This window comes from Suncus etruscus, chromosome 7 (genome assembly GCF_024139225.1).
Source record: "Suncus etruscus isolate mSunEtr1 chromosome 7, mSunEtr1.pri.cur, whole genome shotgun sequence".
Classification (NCBI taxonomy): domain Eukaryota; kingdom Metazoa; phylum Chordata; class Mammalia; order Eulipotyphla; family Soricidae; genus Suncus; species Suncus etruscus.
The window spans coordinates 82713687-82738021 of NC_064854.1; the positions used below are offsets into that span (position 1 = coordinate 82713687).

The 24335-nt window shown below is 40.9% G+C and overlaps 2 protein-coding genes across 2 annotated transcripts in view; both read right to left on the reverse strand.

Annotated features, from left to right (window-relative positions):
• The window catches only part of LRRC1 (leucine rich repeat containing 1), a 170228-nt gene extending 156277 nt beyond the window's left edge, over positions 1-13951 (reverse strand). The window contains exon 1 of the mRNA XM_049777648.1: positions 13793-13951. Coding sequence (XP_049633605.1) covers positions 13793-13951 — 159 coding nt within the window. The remainder of the gene's footprint in view (positions 1-13792) is intronic.
• Positions 9672-9948, reverse strand: LOC126013605 (cytochrome c oxidase subunit 6C-like). The gene has a single exon (XM_049776720.1). It carries the CDS (start codon positions 9946-9948, stop codon positions 9763-9765), a length of 186 nt encoding a protein of 61 aa, XP_049632677.1. The 3' UTR covers positions 9672-9762.
• Positions 13952-24335: the final 10384 nt, after the last annotated feature.

The window sequence follows — 24335 nt, forward strand, 5'->3', positions numbered from 1 at the left end:
TGTCCCTCATATTTTGGTGGGCCTATGCAAACAATAATTGCCACTCTAACACCATTTTTACTGTGCTCCTTTGTTTGACTCTAATCCTTAAGAAAAACAACCCACTTAAACTTTTGAGGTTAACTTAAACTAATATGCATGTGCATGGAAATGTAAAAAAGTACTTTGCCTTCAATGTTTAAGGAGTTACATAAGTTTTATGGCATTAGATCGCTTTGTGTGCTGCTAAGAAATATTACGCATTACAATCTGGGGACTTGAGGAACAAAGTAATTGTACATGGGTTCTATTTATTTTTCTTAATGTTCTTTGGCTGAAAGTTCAAAGTTCAGATATCAGCAAGGGGACTTCTGAGAATTCTGTTTATGGGTGATTGTCCTTCCACTGTAACTTTACCTTTTACTCTTTCTTTGCATCTTTGTTCTCATAATTAAAAATAAAAAATTAAAATAAATAAATAATAAATTTATTAAAAATTAAAATTATTAAATTAAAAATAAATAATAAATAAACATGGTGGAAATTCTAAAAAAGGGGAGGGGGAATCAGATGCTACAGTGCTCAAGGGTCACTGGAAATTAAATTCAAGGCCTCTACATGCTAGGTTTGTGCAATACTCTTGAACTACCTCACTACTCCACCACGAGAACTCTTATCACCAGTCTCCAGGACGAAGTTCAGGCATGTAAGTAAAGCTTTAAACAATTCCCTCTTGGGGCAGGAGTGATAGCACAGTGGATAGGGTGTTTGCCCGGCATACAGCCATCCAGGACTGATCCAGGTTTGATCCCCTGTATACCATCTGATCCCATATGGTCCTCTGAGCCTGCCAGGAGCAATTTCTGAGAACAGAGACAGGAGTAACCCCTGAGCTACCCTAGGTGTAGCCCAAAAACAAGCAAACCAAAAAATTCCCTCTAAATTGTTTGGGTTCACTTGATAAACACACATAAAATCCCAGTCAAGTTTCCCATTGTGCTCCCATTTCTAAAAGCTAGAAAAAAGCATTTGACAAAGGGGGAGAACGTCAATATTCGAAGACATGTACATGCATCTAGGTGTTTTAACCCCCCCAAAAATCTGCTGATTGGGTTCTCTTTAATTAGTTCTGGAAGTCATCAACTGACTATAGAGTCTTCCCAAATTACCAAGGCATTGATGATAATGATTAAGCTTGCTTAGACTGCAGTTCAAATAAACCTCACTCAGCAAATTCATGTAGCATAGAGCACAAGCATGGCAGGGCACTCCTAAAGTTAGCTTTGTGGCAGTTAAGACATCAAATTATCAGCCAAGGAGATCAGAACTCCCAGGAACCTTGAACAACACTGACAACATCCTTTTTTCACTCAGATAAGGACATTTTATTGTTCTGGAGATGAGATTTCCTTGAGGCCATAATGTTTCTTGCATGGAACAGAATCTTCTTGCTAGGAAAAGAATCCAGGACTGACCTAAAACCAGGGCTATTTCTTCTCTACCATGATGCTACCCTCACATGCAAAAGACGCCAGAGTCCAGTTCTCCTTGGAGTAGACTCTCAATAAGTTCAGCTCAAGAACCATTTTCTAACTCCACTCCTCAACAGAACAGAAAATTTCCACAAGCATGCTTTTCAAAGGAGGATTAAATGTCTGCTCCATGCCACTCTTCCTGTTAGGCAGAAAGAATCTCCATTTGAGAGTCCTCAAAAAACTGGAAATTGAATTCCCATATGAACCAACTATACCACGCCTGGGGATATACTTTAGAAAGACAAAAACACAGTACAAGAATGCCTCTGCACAACTACGTTTATTGCAGTTTACTATTGTTTACAATAGCCAGAATCTGGAAACAAACCAGATGCCCAATAACAGATGAGTAGCTAAAGAAACTGTGGTACATATACATAATGAAATACTATGCAGCTGTCAGGAACAATGAAGTCAAGAAATTTTCCTATACATAGATGAACATGGAAACTTTTATGGTGAGTGAAATAAATCAGAGGGATAGACACAAAATAGTTGCACTCATCTGCAATGGGAGTTACTGGACAGCATGAATGACATTACATGGTCTTTAAACTTCACTCCCTAAGGAGTAGAGGAGATATAGAAAAAGATTTACATGTCAGTCTTAGTTCCAAAGACCTGGGACAAATACCTGATTGATAAAAGATGATCTGAGAAGGATCATGAGAAGTTGTTCAAGAATACAAGAGTGGTGGGGACAATTACAGATTACAGGTCTAACTTTCCAGCCCCAAAAAGATCATGAAAACTGGAGATATGCAGCCCACAAATTGATTTTCCTTCTATAAATCACTCTGCTTCTTTGTACCTTTGTTCCCGTAACTGTAAAGTGAGTTCAGTTTCTTGAGTTCAGTTTCTATCCTCTCTAGTCTTCCAACTCTGATTTTCAAAAATCGTTGCCAATCCAATGATATGTATTAAAAACTGTTAAATATATACTCTTTCACCCAAAAATGATACTTTTTGAAATTTAGCTTAAAATTATTATCTGTAAGGTGTACAAAAAGAAACATGAATAATAACATTAATTAGGCATGATTACCATAAAACTGGAACTGTGTAAACATCCAGCAATAAATAAATAAAGACAAGAGTTAAATAAAGTCATCCTAGCATAACTAACACAATGGGGCTTCAAAGCATCAATGCTGAGATGCATCTACACATACAATATGGATATTATCCAGGACACATCCATACCAGTGAATATTATTTTAAAAAGAAAGCAAGCAGGAATCCTCTTTTCATTTAAACTAATATTCAACAATATATGAAAAATATGTAACAAGTTCTAAAATTGTTAATGGTTAGTATCACTTCAAGGAATCAAGGAAAATGTCACTATTTTTATTCTTTGAGTTTTTTTAAGCAAACAACACATACTCATATTATGAAATTTTAGGGGGTAAGGGAACAACTGGTGATGCTCAGCAGTTAATCCTGGCTGTGTGCAATCAATCAATCCTGGCAGGCTCAAGTGACCATTTGGGATGCCAGAGATTGAACCTGGGTCAGCCAAGTGAAAGGCAAAAAGCCCAGCTTTAACTATTATTTGGGCCCCTTATATTGAGGTTTTTTTTGTTTGTTTGTTTGTTTGTTTGTTTTTGTTAAACCAAGTCTAATTCCACAGATGATTCAATTCAGGCACATCCCATCCACAAAACAACAACTGTTAGCACTCTCAGTATCTTCAACATCAAATCAGGCACCACAGCCCAAGTCATATCCCATCCTGAGAAGCTCAGAAAGCACATTCTGGCCTTCACTGCTATTGTGTTACTTGCTCCAGACCAGAGAGTCTGCCACAAATCAGCTGATACTGCTTCCTGATGATCTTCCCCTAGCTTTGGGTTGGAGCATAAAAAGTTGACTAGAGGTTGTATTTTCTTTTCTAGGATGGGGTCTGGAGACATTCAGAAATGGTCCAGTGTTTATATGTCACACTCTGAGCTCCTACAATACAACCTGTCCCTGGCAATAGAATCACTTACCTTTATGCCAAAAAACATTGGAAAGGCACAAAAATCCACATGCAGTGGGTGCCCATGCCAACTCCAAGAAGTTCCACCATAAGTTCTTTAGAGTCTACACTGAAAATACAAGTCCATAAGGCCTCTGGAGGGTCCCTACATGCTGTGTTTGTGACAGGGTTAAGCACATTTCCTAATAAAAGAGCAGAAGGTATAGTGAGGGTTGAAAGAATAAGCAGAGTCAGAACAAAAAAATGAAAAATAATGTCTTCTTTTTCATAACTTTTTTATAAAAAGAAAGGTGACTTGAGCAGTTAGAAAAGGCCTCTCCATCTTACCACACTACTCAGGAATAAGCCAGTAACATGTGACACCTCTTTCTACCCAACATGTGACAAACCCATTCTTTCTTCCAGTTCTTAGAAACAGAAATGCCAAGGCCAGAGAGGTAGCATGGAGGTAAAGGCTTTGCCGCGCATGCAGAAGGTTGGTGGTTCTAATCCCAGCATCCCATATGGTCCCCTGAGCCTGCCAGGAGTGATTTCTGAGTATAGAGCCAGGAGTAACCCCTGAACGCTGCCAGGTGTGACCCAAAAACCAAAAAAAAAAAAAACCAGAAATGCCAAAGTTCTTCCAACTGAGTCAAACTCTCTGAAATCTAGGATTTCTAACCTAGATAAGAAGTCATAGCCTGGAGGGAAAAAAAAAATAAGTCATAGCCTTCAAAATAATCAGAGTAAAAATTTTTTCATTCCAATCTTACTTTTAAAAATTTGAAGTATTCTCTTTCTCGCCTTCCCTTTCTTCACATGCGCGCGCGCACACACACACACACACACACACACACACACTCTCTCTCTCTCTCTCTCTCTCTCTCTCTCTCTCTCTCTCTCTCTCTCTCTCTCTCTCTCTTTTGAAATAAATTACTATTTCTGTCCACTAAATAATACCGAAGAGAAAGTAAATGGACACCTGTAAGTTTCTTTTATGTATTTTCTCTAAGATCTGACCCATGACTTCCTCATGCCTTATAACTATACCATGAAGAAAAAGAACATGTTTGGTGGTGTGCTCTAGACAGAAACCTGCAAACATAAACAGGCAAACATTCCCACTGACCAGAGTTTTTCAGGGGACATATAAGGCCATAGGTGGAAATTGTGAAAGAGGGTTATAGCATGAAACTAGGGGACAAACTGATAGGATCTGGGAGAGTGGGCACAGAAAGGAAACAAGGTCAGAAAGGGGCATAATGGGAAAAAGATTGAGAAACTCTTCTCTAGACCTCTGTGAGGCAAAAAAGAAGCCTGCTAGGATTTCTTGCATCCTCACCACAAAGAACACAATTTCTCTTCCTGTACAGCAGATCATGGTTAGATTTTTGTCTTCACAGCTAAGAAATGTTTTCACTGCTATTTCTGATCTTGTATAAACAGCAACTATATTTTGTCTACCATATTTCAAGCTATGAAAGGATCCTTTTAAAGGAAATCCCAAATATCTACTTATCCCAGCAAAGAACCTGCACATTCTGTCACAGAATGGAATGTCTAGAAAGCCTCAATAAAGGGTCCCTAAACAGGGGGATGTGGAATTCTATATGCAAGTTCCTTCTGTGATTTTACTGGCCTACTGCAAGACAACTTTGTAAATTCTAAAAGAATGTTACTAAGTGAATACTTTTACATTCTCACAAAGATTTTAGTTATTTTAATATAAGATATGCCAACAACAAATTACCCTGGAATAAATTAAAATAAAACCCTAATCGCTTAAATATCAGAAGAATGGTGAGACTAAAGCTCTGACAGCACATGACATGGTACACAACAACTGATCCTTCAGGGTTTACCAGTATCCCTGAGAGTATATTTTTATAAACATAAATGACCCCCAAATACACAATTTTTTCCTATCCATAACACATCTGGCAATTCATCTTCTCTGCCAGCCAAAGAATCCATAAAAGCTTATCATATCTCAGAAATTTATGGATTGACCGTAGATATATCCCACACTAAAGAAAGCATGCACAAACCAGAGGTAAATGCTTGATCATTAGAGTCCTGCAAGTATTTACAGAACCTCAGAGAATCAGTGCATGGAAGTGGGCAGGGCAGAAACAACACTTCAACAGTCTCAGCTTCAAAGAAGCCATTCTCCTATTCATTCCCAGAAACAATCCTGTTTCCTCTATCTTAGACCCCTACAAAGAGTTGTTGATTGGTTTCCTTCTTCCCTTCACTGTCCTGGAATCCTATCCCTCAAGCAAAATGTCTAACTGAGCCCAGATAAACATGAACTCCACCAACATCTTCAATCTTGATTTCCTGCTCCCCTCAACCATTATTATCTGTTCTTCCTGCACTAGTCTTTTATCTCTATAATATGCCCAAGTTCACTCAACCTATCTTGACTGGGGGCTGGGAGGCGGTCTAAATGTATTGCACCTCTTCCTATAGTCTTTGCACTGCCTACAAGACACATTTACAAAATCACAAGGTTCTTCTATAATCTGGCCCATGGCCCTTTCCTATCACTCCCCAGAATAGCCCCAACAACCCCACCACCACTGCCACATTCTAACAACCTGTCTTTGAGGGTTGCTTTCTGCAACACTTACATGCTTTTTCCCCCTTCTTCCAGGTTAGTACGTTAGCATCTCTAAAACCTTCCTGCCTTGACTCCAGAGAAGAGATTTCTGAAGCTATACTTGCCTCGTGCAGAGGTTTCCTCCTGAGCACAGCACTGCCAAATGCCTGCACATCCAGGTGAGCTCCCTGGTGGACAGATGCAGCTGAAGTCAAATAACCCAGAAAAGGCCTTAGCTGAGTTTTTCATAAGCCTTTTAAGTAATGTTCCTACATAAAACTCAGTTTCTTAAGGAAGTTTCAGTTTAATATTTGCAAAGGTGAAATTACAATGGCGAAAGTGGGATGTTTTGAGGAAAGGAAATAACTGAGGTAGGGACACAAGACCCTGAGCTCAGTCCCCTGCCATTGTGGGGTACCCTGAGCACCTCCAGTAGTCCTGCTGGGCCCCCAGCACCCTATTCCTGAGTCCTAACATTGTATCCTCTGAGTATCACTGACAGTGGTTCCTAGATTCCTCACTACTTGTGAGTTCCCCTCCCCACCACCACCCCAAATAGGTTATTTGGTTTAAGAATTTAATTTAGGTAAAGAATTTAATACATGGGGCCAGAGAGATAGCATAGAGGTAGCGCATTTGCCTTGCATGCAGAAGGACAGTGGTTCGAATCCCGGCATCCCATATGGTCCCCTGAGCCTGCCAGGAGCGATTTCTGAGCATAGAGCCAGGTGTAACCTGAGCACTGCCGGTGTGACCCAAAAACAAAAACAAAAACAAAAACAAAAAAATTTAATACAATGGAGTTCAGTAAAATCTTAATAAGTGGTAACTATTATAATTATCATTAATAACTAACAGATACAGAATGTTTCTAAATCAAGTCTCTTCTGGAGCAAACTTCTCTAGGTATGTATATTTCCTCAACTGTAATATGCAGGAGATTAGGAAGGTGACAAGGGATAAAAAGACAGACCTGGAGCAACACTTAAAATAAACAGAAAACAACAAAGGACTAAACTATGTAATAATAAGATATCTGAGATCTGAGAATTGTTCCTCCAACCTGAGAAATGTGTGAATCATCACTACAAAGAGAAAATGCTCCTCTTGGACTCTTTCCAGGGTTGCACCTTTAGTTATTTTTAATATAATGATATTTAAGAATGTCCAAAGAGAATATTAGGTGTCTCTATGTTATAGTTTGTATAAAATCATAAAGTAAAAGAATCTGAAAGTCTGATAAAAGAGAATTCAACATTAATTTAACATAACCGATGATGTTGGTGCGATTTTACAGCCATCACATGGCTTCTCACATCTTAAACCCAACACTGCTTGGGGCAGATTCCTTTGGAAGTTTATTTCCTACAAACCATGGACTCTGTGACCCCTTCAACTTTCCATCACTTTTCTCAAGCCAGTTGCCATGAAATCTTTGTTCACACAACTCTAGTCATCTGTCACAAATATCTAGAGTAGGTACACATCTCAGCTTGCTCATATAAGTAGAAAATCAAACATATGATTGTTCAGACATGGGGCACTACTGATTGGTCAACACCTGATGGTACTACTCATCAAAAAGGCCACCTAGAGACCAGCTTCTTAAACTGTGTGACATGACCCTAGATTTGTTTTTTAAAAAGCTTTGTTTTAAAATGTAATAATAGTGTTTAATTTCCATGCTTAATTTCATTTTTCATAAGCACGACTATTTAAAACCTCCTCTGGACCAGAGACATAGAACAGCAGTTAAGGCAATAGTCTTGCATGTAGCCCACCTGGTACTTCTTAAGCTTCCCTGAGCCCCATCAGCAGTGATCTTTGAACGAAGATAAACCCAGAGCATAGCTGGATATGGCCCAAAACACATATCCTTTCAAAAAAAATTCTTTCTTAAGTGAAGAGGTCATGAATGCAAAAAAAGTTCAAACCCTGATCTAGAGATCAGTGGTGCCTTTTTTTTTTTTTTTTTTTTTTTTTTTTGCAGGAGGTTCGTGAGGGTGGGCCACAATGTCAATGTTCAGAGACTACTTCTGATTCTGGGCCTAGGGATCATTCCTGGCAGTACACAAGTGACTGTATGTAGCCCTGAGGACCAAACCTATCTCAGCCACATACTAGGTAAATATCTTACCTCCTATACTAACTCTCTGGTACCTAGAGATCAGTGGTTTTCAATTGCTGGTCCACAGATATAAAGACTGGAAACCACTATTCTACCCTGTGATTATTAACTGCCGGTCCTCAGGTCAATTGAGTAGATGTTTTGATTCTCAGAGAAAATTTACAAAATGCTGATCTAGCCATTGCAGAATGCATAATCTGTTACTATTAAAAAAGAACATCAAATTATTTTAAATCTTAGTTTTTAATTATAACCTCTTAGAAAAAATGTATTCAAACTCCAGTCTAAGAAACAGTACTTTGGGTTTAGGAGAAGGCTCGAGAAGATGAATGGGGATCTGGCTTTGATCCCCTACCGTGCATAATCCACTGAGTACTGTTCAGAGAATCCTCAAGCACAGCTGGGACACAAAAACAAAACCAAAAACTAAATAAAAAAATAATATAAAAGAACATTAACACTGTCTTACCAAAAGTGTTTTGTCATGGGATCCAGAATGACATCTTATAATTCCTTAAACCTATAAGACATTTCCAGAATGACACTAGAAAAAGGGGTATTCTTATATTGGGTGAGGAAACCATACTGGAAAAAATATCCAACTGATGGAGCTGCATTTGAACTGATTCGAGCACCTGTGCTCTCTGTTCCTTAAGACAACTCTGAGGACCTCAAAAGATGATCAGGCCTTGAAAGCAGGAATCCAAGGAAATCCAAGTGGATGGCAGTCAAAATTTAGGGGAAAGATGGGATTTGAAGGGAGAAATAACTGGACTGATCTATGCATGGATGGAGAAAAGCCTGTGATCTTCAAAAAATGACCATCCTGCCCCTCAGAAGATGGAACTACTGACAAGAGAAGGATCACAGGCAGGACCTAAATTGAAACGTGGAAGGAATAAAACAATAGGAATTTTGTTCAAGAGGAGGAGGATATCCTCTCAATAGATTACTGTAGGATGTGTTGAAGTCATTCTCAAAGAAAGCAGACTTACAATGCATAAAAACCTGCTTCAACATGATGGAGGTGAGAGGAAACAACATAAAAGTGATGGAGAACCAAGGCTGGAAAAAAGGCCTTCTGGAGAAAATGGCAATTCTTGTTGCAGCACACGGTAACTAAGGAACCAGAGCAGCTGATCCATGAAAGAACATGGGAATCAGTTCTGAAAGGACTGGGCAGGGAAAAAAATTATGTGGGGCAAAGGAAAGAATGATGGGAAGAGGCAGACAGATAACTATCATCTGCAAAACTGAAAGGTAAACTGAATGCTATGGGGTGGTGAGAAGATACAATGTATTGTTATTAAGCTAAGAACCTTTGACAGCACTCATTTAAAAATATGCACTGCCTGCTTAGGATATATGTGGTGTTGGAGATTGAACTAGATACACTTGGAAGTTAGTTGTTTTTGTTTTTCTTTTTTATGACATTTGGTAATTCTTTATTGACCAAGAGAAATCTTAGCTTAAATATTCATGTTTCATTGTCAGGGGAAACAGGCCTATGACAAGCTTCCATAGAAGTCAACAGACGATTCTTTCTGTTCCAAAATCACTTTGCACTCTGAAAGATACCAGCCTTCCTCATTTCCTCAAAATCTTTCATAGAATCATAATTTCTGTAGAAATCTGCATATGCCTTCTTTCTTCGTTCAGCCACGCCAAACTTGTAGAAGGCCGCAGCACCATAGCCACGAAGCAGGCCCCGCATCTGGGGTTTTGCCAAGGCAGAAGACATGCTCGCGCAGGTCTGTTTCTCTGGCAGCCAGTGGCCGAAAGCTGCCACTCCAAGAGCTCAAGGTGATTCGCAGGGGGCCGCGACGCAGAGCAGGGAGGTGAACCCCGAAAATCCGACCCTCCCCCAGGGAAAGGGGGTCTCGACGGATCCTTCTCAGACCACCCCAACCCTTTCCCTGCAGATCCAACGGCGCCACTTAAGCAGCGGCCCAGCTTTGACTCGTAGCCTCCCTCGGTGTGCCAGGAGAGACCCCCCCTCCCCCAAAAGCACTGGGCGACTGGAGCGCAGCTCGCCAGGCCAATTTGCGCCCCAGAAGTTAGTTATTTTTAAACATTATTCAACCAGCAGGGCAAAATGACTTACACAAGCACCCCCATGTGAGGTGTGTGTGTGTGTGTGTGTGTGTTCCTGTGGGCACACACGCCTGCAAGCTAGAGCACGGGCCTGGTATTAGAAATTAAGAAAACTCCACAGCTAAAGGCATTTGAGGGTTGCTGGCCCACTGAAGGAAGACTGATGCCAAATATAGTAAGAAGACAGAAGAACAGTAAGATGCAATTAATACATAAAAAAATAGATAGATAGATAGATAGATAGATAGATAGATAGATAGATAGATAGATAGATAGATAGATAGATGATAGACAGAGAGATAAAGGACAGACCAGCTGACTTCATTCACACAAATGGATCTTAACTTCTGATGTCACCTCCAATTCAACACAATATTTGTGAAAGGATCCATGGAACTGTTATTCAATTGAAATCACTACTGAGGATGATAACTATAGTTATGGCATGAAGTTAGCAGGTAGCTAGCTAACCACTAAATTCTCAGCTGATGAGCAGTCTGACAGCTGTAGTACCTGCTCCTATCAATGCTTACATCAGTATCAAAATCATCTTTCTCTCCTACTATATCCCATATGGTCCCCCAAGCCAGGAGTGATTTCTGAGCTCATAGTCAGGAGTAACCTGAGTCACTGGGTGTGGCCCCCCCAAAAAAGAAAGAAAAGTCCTCAGTTCCTTAAAACTCTTAATTTGTAAAATGCAAGGGTAATACAAGCAAGAAAGGTCAAGACCTTTCAAATTAAGTGATACAAGGGTCAAAGCTAAAAGCACTTGCCTTAAATGTGGCTGACCCGGGTTCAATCCCTGGCATTTTCTATGGACTTTTGAGGGAAGAGCCAGGAATAATCCCTGAACACCACCTGAAGTGCCCCAAAACAAGCAAACAAAGAAAGTGGCTGATGCCTGGGAGTGGAAGGGATCACTGCTAAGTGACAGAGAGGAAATTCTCCTTTGGGAAATTTTATTTATTTGGGAACATCTGTTTGCTTCCAAATTGTAAAGAGAAGAATATACAGCCAAGTATGACCACTACACCACTAGAAGAAGCTGGATAGTTTATCAGCAACAAGAGTCTACTCTGGCAGAGCAAGGAGAATTTAGGGCATGGAAATGGTGGCAAAGAAAGGGGCAAGCAGAGCAAATAAATTATACAGGTGTCAGAGGTGAAATAAAGACTCACTGTGAATATAAGATGCGTTTACATGGCAGTCATTTATGCTGGTTGGTTCATAGCCTCACACTGACACACACTGCATTTTACACAACCTGAAAACTTGACAATTAAGTAAAAGCTCTAAGAACAATAATTACTCCTAAGCCCATAATAGCTTTTGAAAAACATTTTATATTTTATATTTACTATACCGAGGGCTATAAGCTGTGTTGAGTTTCTAAAGTTTCCATTTAGGATCAGCAGAAATACCTGACAAATCCAAAACCCATAATTTCCCAACCAAGTTGAATTCCCCAACATTACAAGAAAACCCACAGACTTTGCAGAAGGCAGTAAAAAGCTAATTCAGTCCAAGAAAATCTTCCAATTCTTCAAAACAAAGGAAAACAGCACAAAGAGCACTGAAATGTTTCTAGTTGGAATGTCTTTTCACTCAATCTTAAATAACTTCCTTGTAAAGCTCCTGAAAATTATCAAATAACATGTTCTATGCCGTTGGCACCAGCAAAAGTCTAAGAAACAGTACAACTGATGACAATTAAAGTGAGTTTATGTCTTTCCAATTGCTGGACAGGACTCGGCATCCCTCATTTTTACAGAAGATGACAGCCAGACAAAAGCATGTATTGGAAAGCACTTAAAACATTAACTGGGGCTGGAGAGAGAGCCCAGCGGTAGAATGTTTGTTTGCCTTGCAGGCAGCCGATCCAGGACAAATGGTGGTTCAAATCCTGGCATTTCATATGGTCCCCCAAGCCTGCCAGGGGAGATTTCTGAGCGCAGAGCCAGAAGTAACCCCTGAGTGCCATCAGGTGTGACCCCCAAAAAAAAAAAAATATGTGGGGGGGGGGGGGTATAATTGAACGGCTAAATGTAACTAGATGGTTTTTCTGTTCCTGACTAAAGCGGAAGTAGGGGGAGCTGCGGTGTTTTTTTTTTCCAAGATTCTAATGAGGATAATCTCTAGTACACAGTACAAACCATCCCATCAATTCCATACCAACCACGGAAAGAGTACATGGCTTGAAAAGTGGAGAAAAGTACGCAGTTCTGTGTTTTGAAACAATGACAGCGCTGAAGGGCAGATCAGGTCATTTTACCCACTAAAAAACATTTTCCTAAAGAACGTTTCTGTGCAAGGCTGTGTGAACTAGAGGACGACCAAAACTTTGGGGTCCCAGGCTCAAAATCTTATACCTCCAGCAGTCTCCGCCTCTCAATAACCTTTTCAGAACAGCACCAGACCTCCCAATGAATTTGGGCCACCTCCCTCCTCTAACGTAACTCAAGCCCAGGCAAGCTGGTCGCAGAAAAGTTCGCCTCCCAGGACCCCTCCCCACTAGGGCACAATCACCAAGTGTCCTAGGCAAGTTAGGCCGCGCCGCCCCGGTAGTGACGGATTCACAGAAACAACTCGGAATAGGTAACGTACCGCTCGCACGGGCAAGCGTAAGCAGGCTGAGCGTGGCCACTGCAGGGAGAGGCGGCTGCAAAGCTGGCCTGCGAGGCAGCGCTGCCACAGCCATCCGCAGCGACTCCCTCCAAGCAACAGGTTCGGGAAGGCCGGCCTAAGCCCTGAGAATCCGGGCCACCTGCCTGCGGCTCCACGGGCCGGCCCGAGCCCTGGGTACCTGGTACCTAGGCCACCTGCCTGCCTATCCACCGGCTGGCCCAGCTCGGCTCCTGCCCTCTTCCCGCACCCCCCAGTGGCAGCTCCAGAGGCGCTGAGGCTTGGCCACCCGCGAAGGCCCAGAGCACGTTCCTCCCCAGATGCCGAGATAGCGCCGTTCACCAACACGCAGCCCACCTCCTCCCCGACCTGCCGAGTCCCAGCCGGCGGTCGGAAAAAGCCGGGAGAACCGGTTGGAAGGGGGCAGGGGGCGGGACGAGGCGAGCGAGACCGCGCTCCGTCCTCCGGGTTGGGTAGGACCCCAGCCCCGGGCTTCCCCCACCCGCCCGGACGCCAGCGCCAGGTGGGAGCGTCCGGACGCGCATCCCCTGGCTCCCGCGCCCCGGGCGCAAGTTCCCCCAAGGTCATCGGCGCCAGAAGCGACACGGGGTGGCCGGAGGGGTTGCAAGTCGCTCGGTGCCACAGAGAAAGGGCACTTTCAAACCCCGGGGAGCCTGAGAAGTGCAAGAGTGCAAGAACGCGAGCAGAGCACAAGTGGGTGCCTGGGCCACCAGCCTGCAGGGGCTGCGAGAGGAGGCGGAGACGGGCAGCAGCCAGCACCGGCCACGGAAGGTTCGAGAGGGGCGCGAGCGCCGGCCCGGCCTCGCTCCGCACCCCGAAGGCGGCGCCCAGGTGCGGCCGACGCTCACCTCGGGCAGCTCGCGGAGCTGGTTGGCGTCCAGCAGCAGCTCCTCCAGGCTGCGCGCGTAACGGTAGATCTCCTCGGGGACGTAGACGAGCGAGCAGTGGCGCCGGTCGACGGTCTCCACATGACGGTTGCACCGCCACAGGGGCATGCAGTGGAACATCGCCGCGCCAGCCGAACCGAGCCGCCGAGACCCGGGCTCCGAGCCGGCTCAGCCCGGCGGCGACGCTCCGCCCTCTGCCCGCTCGGCCGTGGTCGGCTGGCGCGTTCGCTCGCAGCGCGCGCGACCCTCGCGGCCCAAGACCCTCCGGGAACCTGGAGCGGAGCTGCCGCCGGTCCCGCGCCACCGCCACGCCCGCCTGCGGCCGAGTCCCCAAGTCGCCGCCGCCGCCGCCGGGAGGACGCGGGCAGCTTCCGACTCGCGGCCGCCACTGCGCTTGCGCGCTGAGGGCGGGTCCCCGCCCGGGGGGATGCTCGGCTCCGGGTTTTCCCGGCGACCTGGATCCGGAGAGGAGCTAGAAACCTGCAGCCGGGCGGAATCGGCCCTGTGCGGCTCGCTGCTGTGGCTGGACGTAGAGGAGCTCCGGACGCCGGGGCAAGCCGGACACCTGGAACGACCGTGTTGCAAATAGGAAGCCGGCGAGGCGCTGCCGGCGAGGAGCAAAGCAACTTTGCTTTCTGGTGGCACTGACCTGCTTGCCAGCATCTCCTCGCGCCCCCAGCCCCAAAACAACTTTCTCTTCCGGGGTCACTTTGGACCGCCCCTGAACAGCTCATTCCTCCTGCTCCGTGGGCCACTGGGAGGCTCAGGATCCGTGGAGTTTTGAGTCTGTCACTTTGGCGACTACTCTCGCGTCCCTAAGTGCCCTCTCTGCTCGGAGCAGCCCCCAGAAGTTGGAGCTCGCCGCCCCCAGTCCTAAGTGGTGGTCCAGCCCCGCTGGCGCCCTCTGAACTGCGAGCACTGCCTGCGTGCGGGCTGTGTTACCTATGCGTACATCTTCTGGAAACACAGTTTAGAATAGATACTTAGAAATAAGAAATGCACTCCCCAAAAGCAGTCTGCTAGATTCTTGGGCGTGCTTGCACTTTCCTCGGGGATCCAAAGGCAGGAAACAAGCGGCCATAGATTGGGAAATGTCAGCCTGATCTGCTCCTCAGCTGTTGGCCCCGCGGCAAGTCCGGGCTAGAAAATTGGGGGAGCTGCCGTGAAGGCGGGGCACATTATTATGGCTGGCTGCCTGGTAAACTTCCTTCATCTGGGTCCTGCATTCTTTCATCAACACCCAGTCAATCACATTGATACCATTTTCCCTCAGGTTACTCTGATACCCTTTTCAGCTCCCCACCACCTCCCCCGTCTTCAATCCCCACACCCTCTCCTTCAAGTGTACTCAGCACAAGATTCTACCTGCGTCCTCTGCCCTGACAGTGAGCTTGTTCTGGCCCTCCATCCCAGTCTCATTTTCTGTAGTGACTAAAGCTGCCAGAATACATATCTTCTGCAGAAGACTGAAATAGGAGCATGTTCTAAGGCCAATTCGCCTTAGCCATCTGTGGTTCCATAGAGTCTCTGTTCAGTTTCTAACTGCATAAAACAGTTTCCCCAGAGTAAGTGTGAAGGGAAACATTTCTTTTTTTGTTTGTTTTTTGTTTTTGTGTGTGTGTGTTTGGTTTTTTGTTTTGTTTTGTTTTGTTTGTTTGTTTGTTTTTGGGCCACACCCGGCGGTGCTCAGGGGTTACTCCTGGCTGTCTGCTCAGAAATAGCTCCTGGCAGGCACGGGGGACCAAATGGGACACCGGGATTCGAACCAACCACCTTTGGTCCTGGATCGGCTGCTTGCAAGGCAAACGCCCTGTGCTATCTCTCCGGGCCCGGAACATATCCTTTCAAATGTACCGGGAGTGTTTGAATGTGCTTGGATAAGACTCCTCGATTTGAACTTCTTTCCTCACCCCATTCTTCACCACCATCAGCAACAACTGCCAAGACCTTCATACCTTATCTCTGTGCAAGGAATCCTGTCCTTTGCATCTGTCCTTTGAACCCGCAGCATTATCTCTTATACAGTTAATTCCTAAACTCCAATGCCTAGTCCATTCCATACTCTTTTTGTTGGTCTTGATTTGATGTCCACATTCTTGGAGAAGGTTGCCTGGACCTTGCTCCTTAACCCTGTTTCCTGATTCAATCTTGCATTCCAGAAACTCCCGCAATGCTCATTTTGTGATTCTACTAGTGGAAAACTATGATTCCTAACAGTCATGTGGAAAAGCAAGTTTTCCAATATTTATAAATAATAAAAACTCAAAATTTGAAAATGAACTGGCAAGAATTAATATCCAAGATACAAAATTTGACAGCAAAAAATAACTCCTCCCAAAAGTGGGGTATCCGATAGGTTAAAAAAAATACAGATGATCAGCAGCATATATAAAATAAATGCTCTTTATTTTCATCAAATACAAATTAAAACAATGAAATGTCATTTCACTGCAATGATGTTACACACAGGCGCACACACACACGCACACACATACACACAGAATGGGCTTGGATGTGGCAGAAAAAAGAAACCCTTATTTATGGTTGGTGGAAATGTTAACTTGGTCAGTTTCTTTGGAAAACAGTATAGAGACTTCTCAAAATAATAAGAATTGAGTTTTTATACAACCGAGGAATCATACAACTCTCAGCATCTATTCTAAGGACTCCCTATTTCAAGAAGACATTTGTGCTCCTATGTTAATGGAAGAACGATTCTCATCCAGACCTGGAAACAATCCAAATGTTGTTCTAAAGAAAACATTATGCATCCTTTATTTTCTCAGTTTACCTACACGTGTAGTGTGGGATAATTCATAAACTGTAAGACCTTTAAATTATCAGAGCAATCTATTTGCTGCTTCTCTTTTTAATGTTACAATATACTGCATTTACATATGCTATAAACTTCTATAGTAGAAACCCTGGCAGTTTTTCCTCTTTCTGTTGCCAGACTTCAGATTATGTTCTTGTTGGGAGCCACATCCAGAGATGTTTATTGGTTACTGCTGGCTCTACATTCAGGAATCACTCCTGGCAGTGCTCAGGCATCAAACTCAGCTCTACTATTCATGCTGTACAGTGCCCTACCTCTGTACCATCTCTCAGAATCTCAAGCTTTGTTGCTGAAACATCCACTTCAAAGAAGTCTAACTGTAATAAATTGTAATAAATATATTACCAGCCACTGGGGGAAAGGAAAGGGAGAGAGAGAGAGAGAGAGAGCGAGAGAGAGAGAGAGAGAGAGAAAGAGAGAGAGAGAGAGAGAGAGAGAGAGAGAGAGAGAGAGAGAGAGGAGAGAGAGCACAAAATTGCCTTTCCACATTGAGTCATATCTTTTTTAAGAGTTCTTGGTTTATTTCAACTAATATCACTTAAGACTTATTGTTTGTTTTTCCCCTTTCATACTTTAAATTCTTCATGTTGTGTTTGAAAGTCACTGGTATAGAATGTAATTGCAAAACCCTAGGTCTCCTCTTCAACTCCAATAAAATCAGAGCTTCAGAGGTCCCTGACTCTCCCTACCTTATTTCTTTTTTACTCCCCTTTCCTCTCATCTCCCACTTCTCCTCTTTTATGTTTTATCTATACATTATTTGTGAGGTTGGTCTGGTAGTAACCCAGACATTACTAAAAAAATAAAAAACAATCCTGTGCTTTTTAATAATTACAAGCATTTATTTATTTTTGTATTATAATAGTATTTGGGTAATACAAAATTGTACATTACAATTCCAAGAACTTATGAATAAGCATCTGAAAATTCTATTCTTTTTTCTCAATATCCTAATAAGTGCTAATAATGAGTCAAATATTGAATATTTTTTCTTTTTTGTTGTTGTTGTTTTTTGTTTTTGTTTTTTTGGGGTCACACCCGGCAGCACTCAGTGGTTACTCCTGGCTCTACGCTCAAAAATCATTCCTGATGGGAATGCCGGGATTTGAACCACCGTCCCTCTGCATGGAAGGCAAATGCCCTACCTCTATGCTATCACGCCAGCCCCTGAATATTTTTCTTGATGGAAAAGAACCAAATACTATCTTACCATGTCAACTGGTATAATGTGTTCATAATTTTGAATTGACTTTCTGCATCTTTTACTAACAGATCTTAAATACATCTTATGTACCTGCCAATATTCATTTTCTTTATTTCTATAAAAAAGATGGAAAATACTATCTTCAAAAAAATGTTTGAGAAAGTAAAGAGTAATGTAGTGGAAAGAATTTTTTTACTGCAGAAACCTACACATTATGAATTCATTCATTTTCAGTATCCTGGTTTCCAAGGAGAAAAATAAGCCTACCATGTGAAAGAGCCCTGTTTCATAAACAATGTACTACTAGTTTGAGAGAAATGACACAAATTAGTTCATTATGAAAGAGGAGGAGGTGGTTGAGAAAAACAAAACTAGCATGTTTCTTTGAATTCACCTTTTTTCCAAGAGGCTTCCTTAACATCATAATTTTGTCTAAAAAAGTAAAAATATGTGGAATGAATTCTAGCAGCCTCTCCTTAGACTGTACAATGTAATACTTTGCAGTTTAAAGCTCCATTTACAGGAACCAAAGGGATAGCATATGGGGTTGAAGCAATTTCCTGGAACATGACTGATCCCAGTTCAATCCCACTATCATCAAGAGTAATCCTTTAGCACAAAGTCAAGGTAAGCCCTAATCATCTCAATGAATAAAAATTTATTTTGGGTTATTTAAATAAATATATTTCATTTATTTTCCATGTTGGTCCTCGCATGATTTAAGAGAGCCATTTTTTCTTATATCATTCTTGTTATTTATGAATCCTACAATAAAAAACTAAATCAACATAGGAACCAAGTTTTCACTGGATTTCTTGACACTGGATGTCAAGACCATGTCATAAAAATAAGTTCAAAAGGCATCAATGAGCAGCAACAGTCATTTCTTTTTATTATTATTATTATTATTTCTTTATTATTATTATTATTTCTAATGGTTAATACCACTTAGACAATTCAAATGCTAATTCTAATAAAAGCTTGTTTTTTTTTTGTTTTTTTGTTTGTTTTTTTTTTGTTTTTGGGCCACGCCCGGTAATGCTCAGGGGTTACTCCTGGCTATGTGCTCAGAAGTTGCTCCTGGCTTGGGGGACCATATGGGACACCGGGGGTTCGAACCATGGTCCGTCCAAGGCTAGCGCAAGCAAGGCAGGCACCTTACCTTTAGCGCCACCGCCCAGCCCCTAATAAAAGCTTGTTAATAAGATTTTGTTTTGTTTTGTTTTCGGGCCACACCCGATGACGCTCAGGGGTTACTCCTGGCTATGCGTTCAGAAATCGCTCCTGTCTTGGGGGGCCATATGGGACGCCAGGGATCGTACTGTGGTCTGTCCTAGGCTAGCGCATTAAAGGCAGATGCCTTACTGCTTGTACCACTGCTCCAGCAGCGTTGTTAATAAATTTTTTAAATCAACCTGAAAGAAGTATGACCCCAGTTACATCTGCATCATATGTAAAACTGGATCAATCTTGATAGGAAAAATAAAGCATCTTTTAGGGGCCCTATCATTAAAATATTATGAAGTTATGACAAAAATTTTTATTTTAGCTTTACTGAAGTATGATTGGCATGTAAATTTATTAAGTATTTAAAATATCCATCATAGTGTATATGTACATGTATATGTACATGTATATGCCTTAAAAGAAAAAGGCATATCTAATTAAAACATCTATCAACTCACTTATTTATCTTTGGGTGGTATGTGGGGTAAGAACATATTGTATCTTACCCACTATACAATAGTGCAGGGGTCCTCAAACTTTTTAAACAGGGGGCCAGTTCACTGTCCCTCAGACCATTGGAGGTTCTGACTATAGTAAAAACAAAACTTATGAACGAATTCTTATGCACACTGCATATATCTTATTTTGCAATGAAGAAACAAAACAGATACAAATACAATATGTGGCCCGCAGGCCATAGTTTGAGGACCACTGCTAGTGTTATCAAATATACTCAACATATTTTGGGGCCAAACCTGGTGGTGTTTGGGGGTTACTCCTGGCTCTGCACTCAGAAATCACTCCTGAGAGGCTCAGGAGACCATATGGGATGCCAGAGATTGAGCCCGACTCGGCCTCAAGCAAGGCAAATTCCCTACACACTGTGCTATCGCTCCAGACCCATCAACTTATTTTTATATTAAATCTTCAAATCTTATTCATTTTTATAATTAAAAGGTCATACTTTATACAGACTTTTATTTTTTTATGTAACATCTTTTTTAAGCACCATAATTACAAACATGTTTGTAGTTTGTAGTTGGGTTTCAACCCCCCTTTACCAGTGCAATCTTCCCACCACCAATACCCCCACCCCATTCCTGTATTATAATCTTCCAAGGTTGAAAAAAGATGATCTAACATATCTAAACAGATTCATCTCTATTGAGGAAATTAAAATGATAATCAAAAGTCATACACCATGACCAAGTAGATTTCATTCCAGGAATATAAGGATGGCTTAACATATATAAATCAATCAACAAAATACACCATATCAATGAAAGAAAAAATAAAGACCACATAATCATATCAATAGTTGCAGAGAAAGCATTCAACAAGGTCCAACACCCATCCATGATAAAAACTCGCAACAAGAGGAGAATTGAAGGAATGATAGAAAATAAATGGACATTAAAAAACCAATCCCATTCACACAAACTCAAATACCTTGGAGTCAATTTAACTAAAGAAGTGAAGGACCTAAACAAAGAAAACTACAAAACACTGCTTCAAGAAATAATAGAGGACACAAGGAAATGAAGACATATACCCTGTTCATGGATTGGGAGAACTAACATCATTAAAATGGCAATACACCCCAAAGCATTGCACAATTTAATGCAATTCCTCTAAGGATACTCAGACTTTTCTATTTCACCTATGTCTAGCCCTGGGAAGCCACTTTTTAGTCAATTTAAAAATATTAAAATTACACATTTAAGTTATACCATGCAGTAATTTACATTCTTAACATAGTTCACGTAGCAAAATGCCATCAGTTTCCATCTATGTTGCCTTCTTTCTATGGCTAAATAATAGTCCAGGTATGTATGTAAATGTAAATATATATATATGTACTCTATCAATTCATCTATTAATAACCACTGAATTAATTGAATAACTTAACTATCATGAATAATTCTTCAATAAATTAAGAGTGATGAAATATCTTAGATATCCTGTCTTTAATTTATTTAACTAAGAACTAGATATTGGATTGCTTCATCAAATTTTATACTTCTGGAAAAACCTCCATAGCAGAGGTTGGCTGCACTGATTTCATTCCTAACAAAAAAATATACAAGTTTCTCTTTCAAATCTTCACCAAAGCTTATCTCTTATCCTTTAATTTTTTTCTAACAGGATACAATATTTCATTGTGGTTTTAATTTACATTACCTAATAATTAACGATATCCAGAACTTTTTATATGCCTATTTGCTCTTATATATCTTTTTGTGAAAAGGTCTATTCATTTCCTATAATTTGTTTTGTTTTGTTTTGTTGTTTGGGCCACACCCGGCTGTGCTCAGGGGTTAATCCTGGCTATCTGCTCAGAAATAGCTCCTGGCAGGCACGGAGGACCACATGGGACGCTGGGATTCGAACCAACCACCGTAGGTCCTGGATCGGCTACTTGCGAGGCAAACGCTGCTGTGCTATCTCTCCGGCCACATTTCCTATAATTTTTAATTAATTTTTTTTGTTTTTCAGGCCACACCCATTTGATGCTCAGGGATTACTCCTGGCTAAGCGCTCAGAAATTGCCCCTGGCTTGGGGGGACCATATGGGACACCGGGGGATCGAACCATGTTCCTTCCTTGGCTAGCGCTTGACCTTACCTCTAGGGCCACCTTGCCGGCCATTTCCTATAATTTTTTAATCAAATTGTTTTTCCATTGAGTTGCATTAATTATTTCTATATGTTGAATATACCCCTATCAATATATATTTGCAAATATTTATTTCATTACATAAGCTTCCTTGCTATTTTGATGATTCTTTCCTTTATAATAAATAAATTTAGTTTATTGCAGTTTACTTGTGTATTTTTGTATCTGGTGCCAGATACTTTTGTGCCAGATCCCAAAAATCCTTACTAATAGCAATCTCCTATTGTTTTTTCTCAAATTTTATGTATTCCAGTCTTAAAATATCTTTAATTAATTTGGAGATAATGAATAGGAGGTAAGAGAATGGACCAATTTCAGTCCTTTGCATATGTATGCTCAGTTTCCTCAACACCCTTTATTAAAGATATTGTCCTTTCCATGAGTGTATATTCTTAGCTCTTTGCTGTACAAAATATTATTATTGGTTTCTGGGCCACACTCAAAAGTGCTCAATTTGCTCCTGTATCTAAGTTCAGGGAACACTCACTTTGTTTTTTTTGGTTCTGTTGCTATTTTATTGTTGGCTTTTTTATTTACACCCATCAGTGCTTAGAGGTTACTTCTGGCTTTGTGCTCATGGATCATTCCTTGGCATGCCAGGAATTGAACCAGAGCAAATCACATGAAAAGGAACATCTCTACATGCTGTGCTAGCTCTCTGGCCCCTTTTGCTATAAATGAATCAACCATAATTGGGGGGGGGGTATTTCTATGCATACTATTTTGTTTCATTGATTTAGGCTTCTGTTTTATGCCAAAACCACACTATTTTGATTATTGTATCTTTGTCATCTAGTTTGAAATCAAGACATATAATAACTTCGAATTTGCTCTAATTTCTCAATATTGTTTTAGCTATTTGGGTTTTTTGTCACTATATATACATCTAGAATTCTTTTCCTATTTCAATAAAAATGCCACTTGAATTTTGATAGGAATTTAATTGGATTTGTAGATATGATTAGGATAATACACAATTTTGACATCAATAACTTTTCAACCCACAATGATTAAATAAATATATTTTTATTTATTTGTGTTTTCTATAATCTTTATAAGTACTATTGTTTTGCATGTACAGATTTTATTATACATGCAGGCATGCATAAACCTAGTTTGAGGTTTTCTTAAATATTTTATTTGTTTTGATGTAACTATAAATAGAATATTTTTCTTAAAAAGAGAGAGACAGTGAAAGAGAAAGAAAAAGAGAGAAGCACAAAAAAAAAAAAAAAAAAAAAAAAAGAAGCACAATGCCTGCCCCAAAAATAGGCAGAAAGGAAGTGGATTGGAGAGTGTCATAGGCGGTGGGAAAAGTGCACTGGTGAATGACAGTGTACATCTTATGACTAAAACTCAAGTATTAACAATTTAATCACAGTCAGTATTTAAATAAAGAATTTATTTTAAAGTATATTTTAATTCCTCTTTCTAATTTTGTAGATTAATTTTGTATTCTGAAACTTTTCTTAATTCATTTATTAGTTCTAATAGTTTTTTGTGATTTTCATATTTATATATGTAATTATATAATCTACAAGCAGACGATCTTATTTCCTTTGAATGTCATAATGTTTTCCTGTCTAATTGTTCTGGTTACAGTTACTAGTACTTTGTTGAATAAAAATAACTAGATAATGCACCTTTATCTTATTTTTATCTTAGAATAAAGGTTTTAGCTTTTCAGTATGAAATAGGTTACCTATGAGTTTACAAAATATGTCCTTTATTATGTTGAGATATGTTAATTTCTACTCAGCCTGATGCAAATGTTTACTATCAATAAATGTTGGTTTATGTCACTGTATGCATCTACTGATATGATATGAATTTTCTTCTTCATTTCAAGAAATTATCTTTACAAAATAAAGCCTTAAATTTGACTGACTACATAAACTATGATACTTTGTGACCCATTTTCGTATGGCTATTATAAATTTTACTTTTTATGTTAGAACTGCCATTAACTTACTCAACATATGGTTTCAATGGTAAAAATAAAGTAATTCAGTGGTGAAAATATGTTCTCATTTTTGATAAGTGTATACATCGAAAGTCATCTATATATGAAAACAAGAGAAAGTTACATAGAAACATCCTTCTTAGTATATCTAATATTCAAGAGGGTAAAAAAGATAAATATCAAATTGTGGGACTATATGAGAATCTGCCTACCAGATAGTTAAAATAGTTTGAGAGAGGCCAAAGTGATAGGTGTACAGTAAATAATGCATACAGTTAACCCAGGTAATTCCTAGCACTTTATACATTTCTCCAAGCAATACCAGAAGTTACTCCTGAACACAAAGCAAGGAATAAGCCCTGAGCACCTCCTGGTATGGTCCAAAACTCCCCTACAAATAGTCTTAAAATGTTGTCGTGGGATACCAGAGCGATAGCTCGGTGGTAGGGCGTTTGCCTTACACGCAGCTGACCCAGGATGACCTCGGTTCAATCCCGGTAGGAGCAATTTCTGAGCGTATAGCCAGGAGTAACCCCTGAGCATCACAGGGTGGCCGAAAGACCAAAAAAATAAAATAAAATAAAATAAAATAAAATAA

Bases quoted from the DNA above. Each gene is read 5' to 3' on its own strand.
- LOC126013605 (XM_049776720.1), bottom strand. From the start codon at position 9,948: ATGTCTTCTGCCTTGGCAAAACCCCAGATGCGGGGCCTGCTTCGTGGC.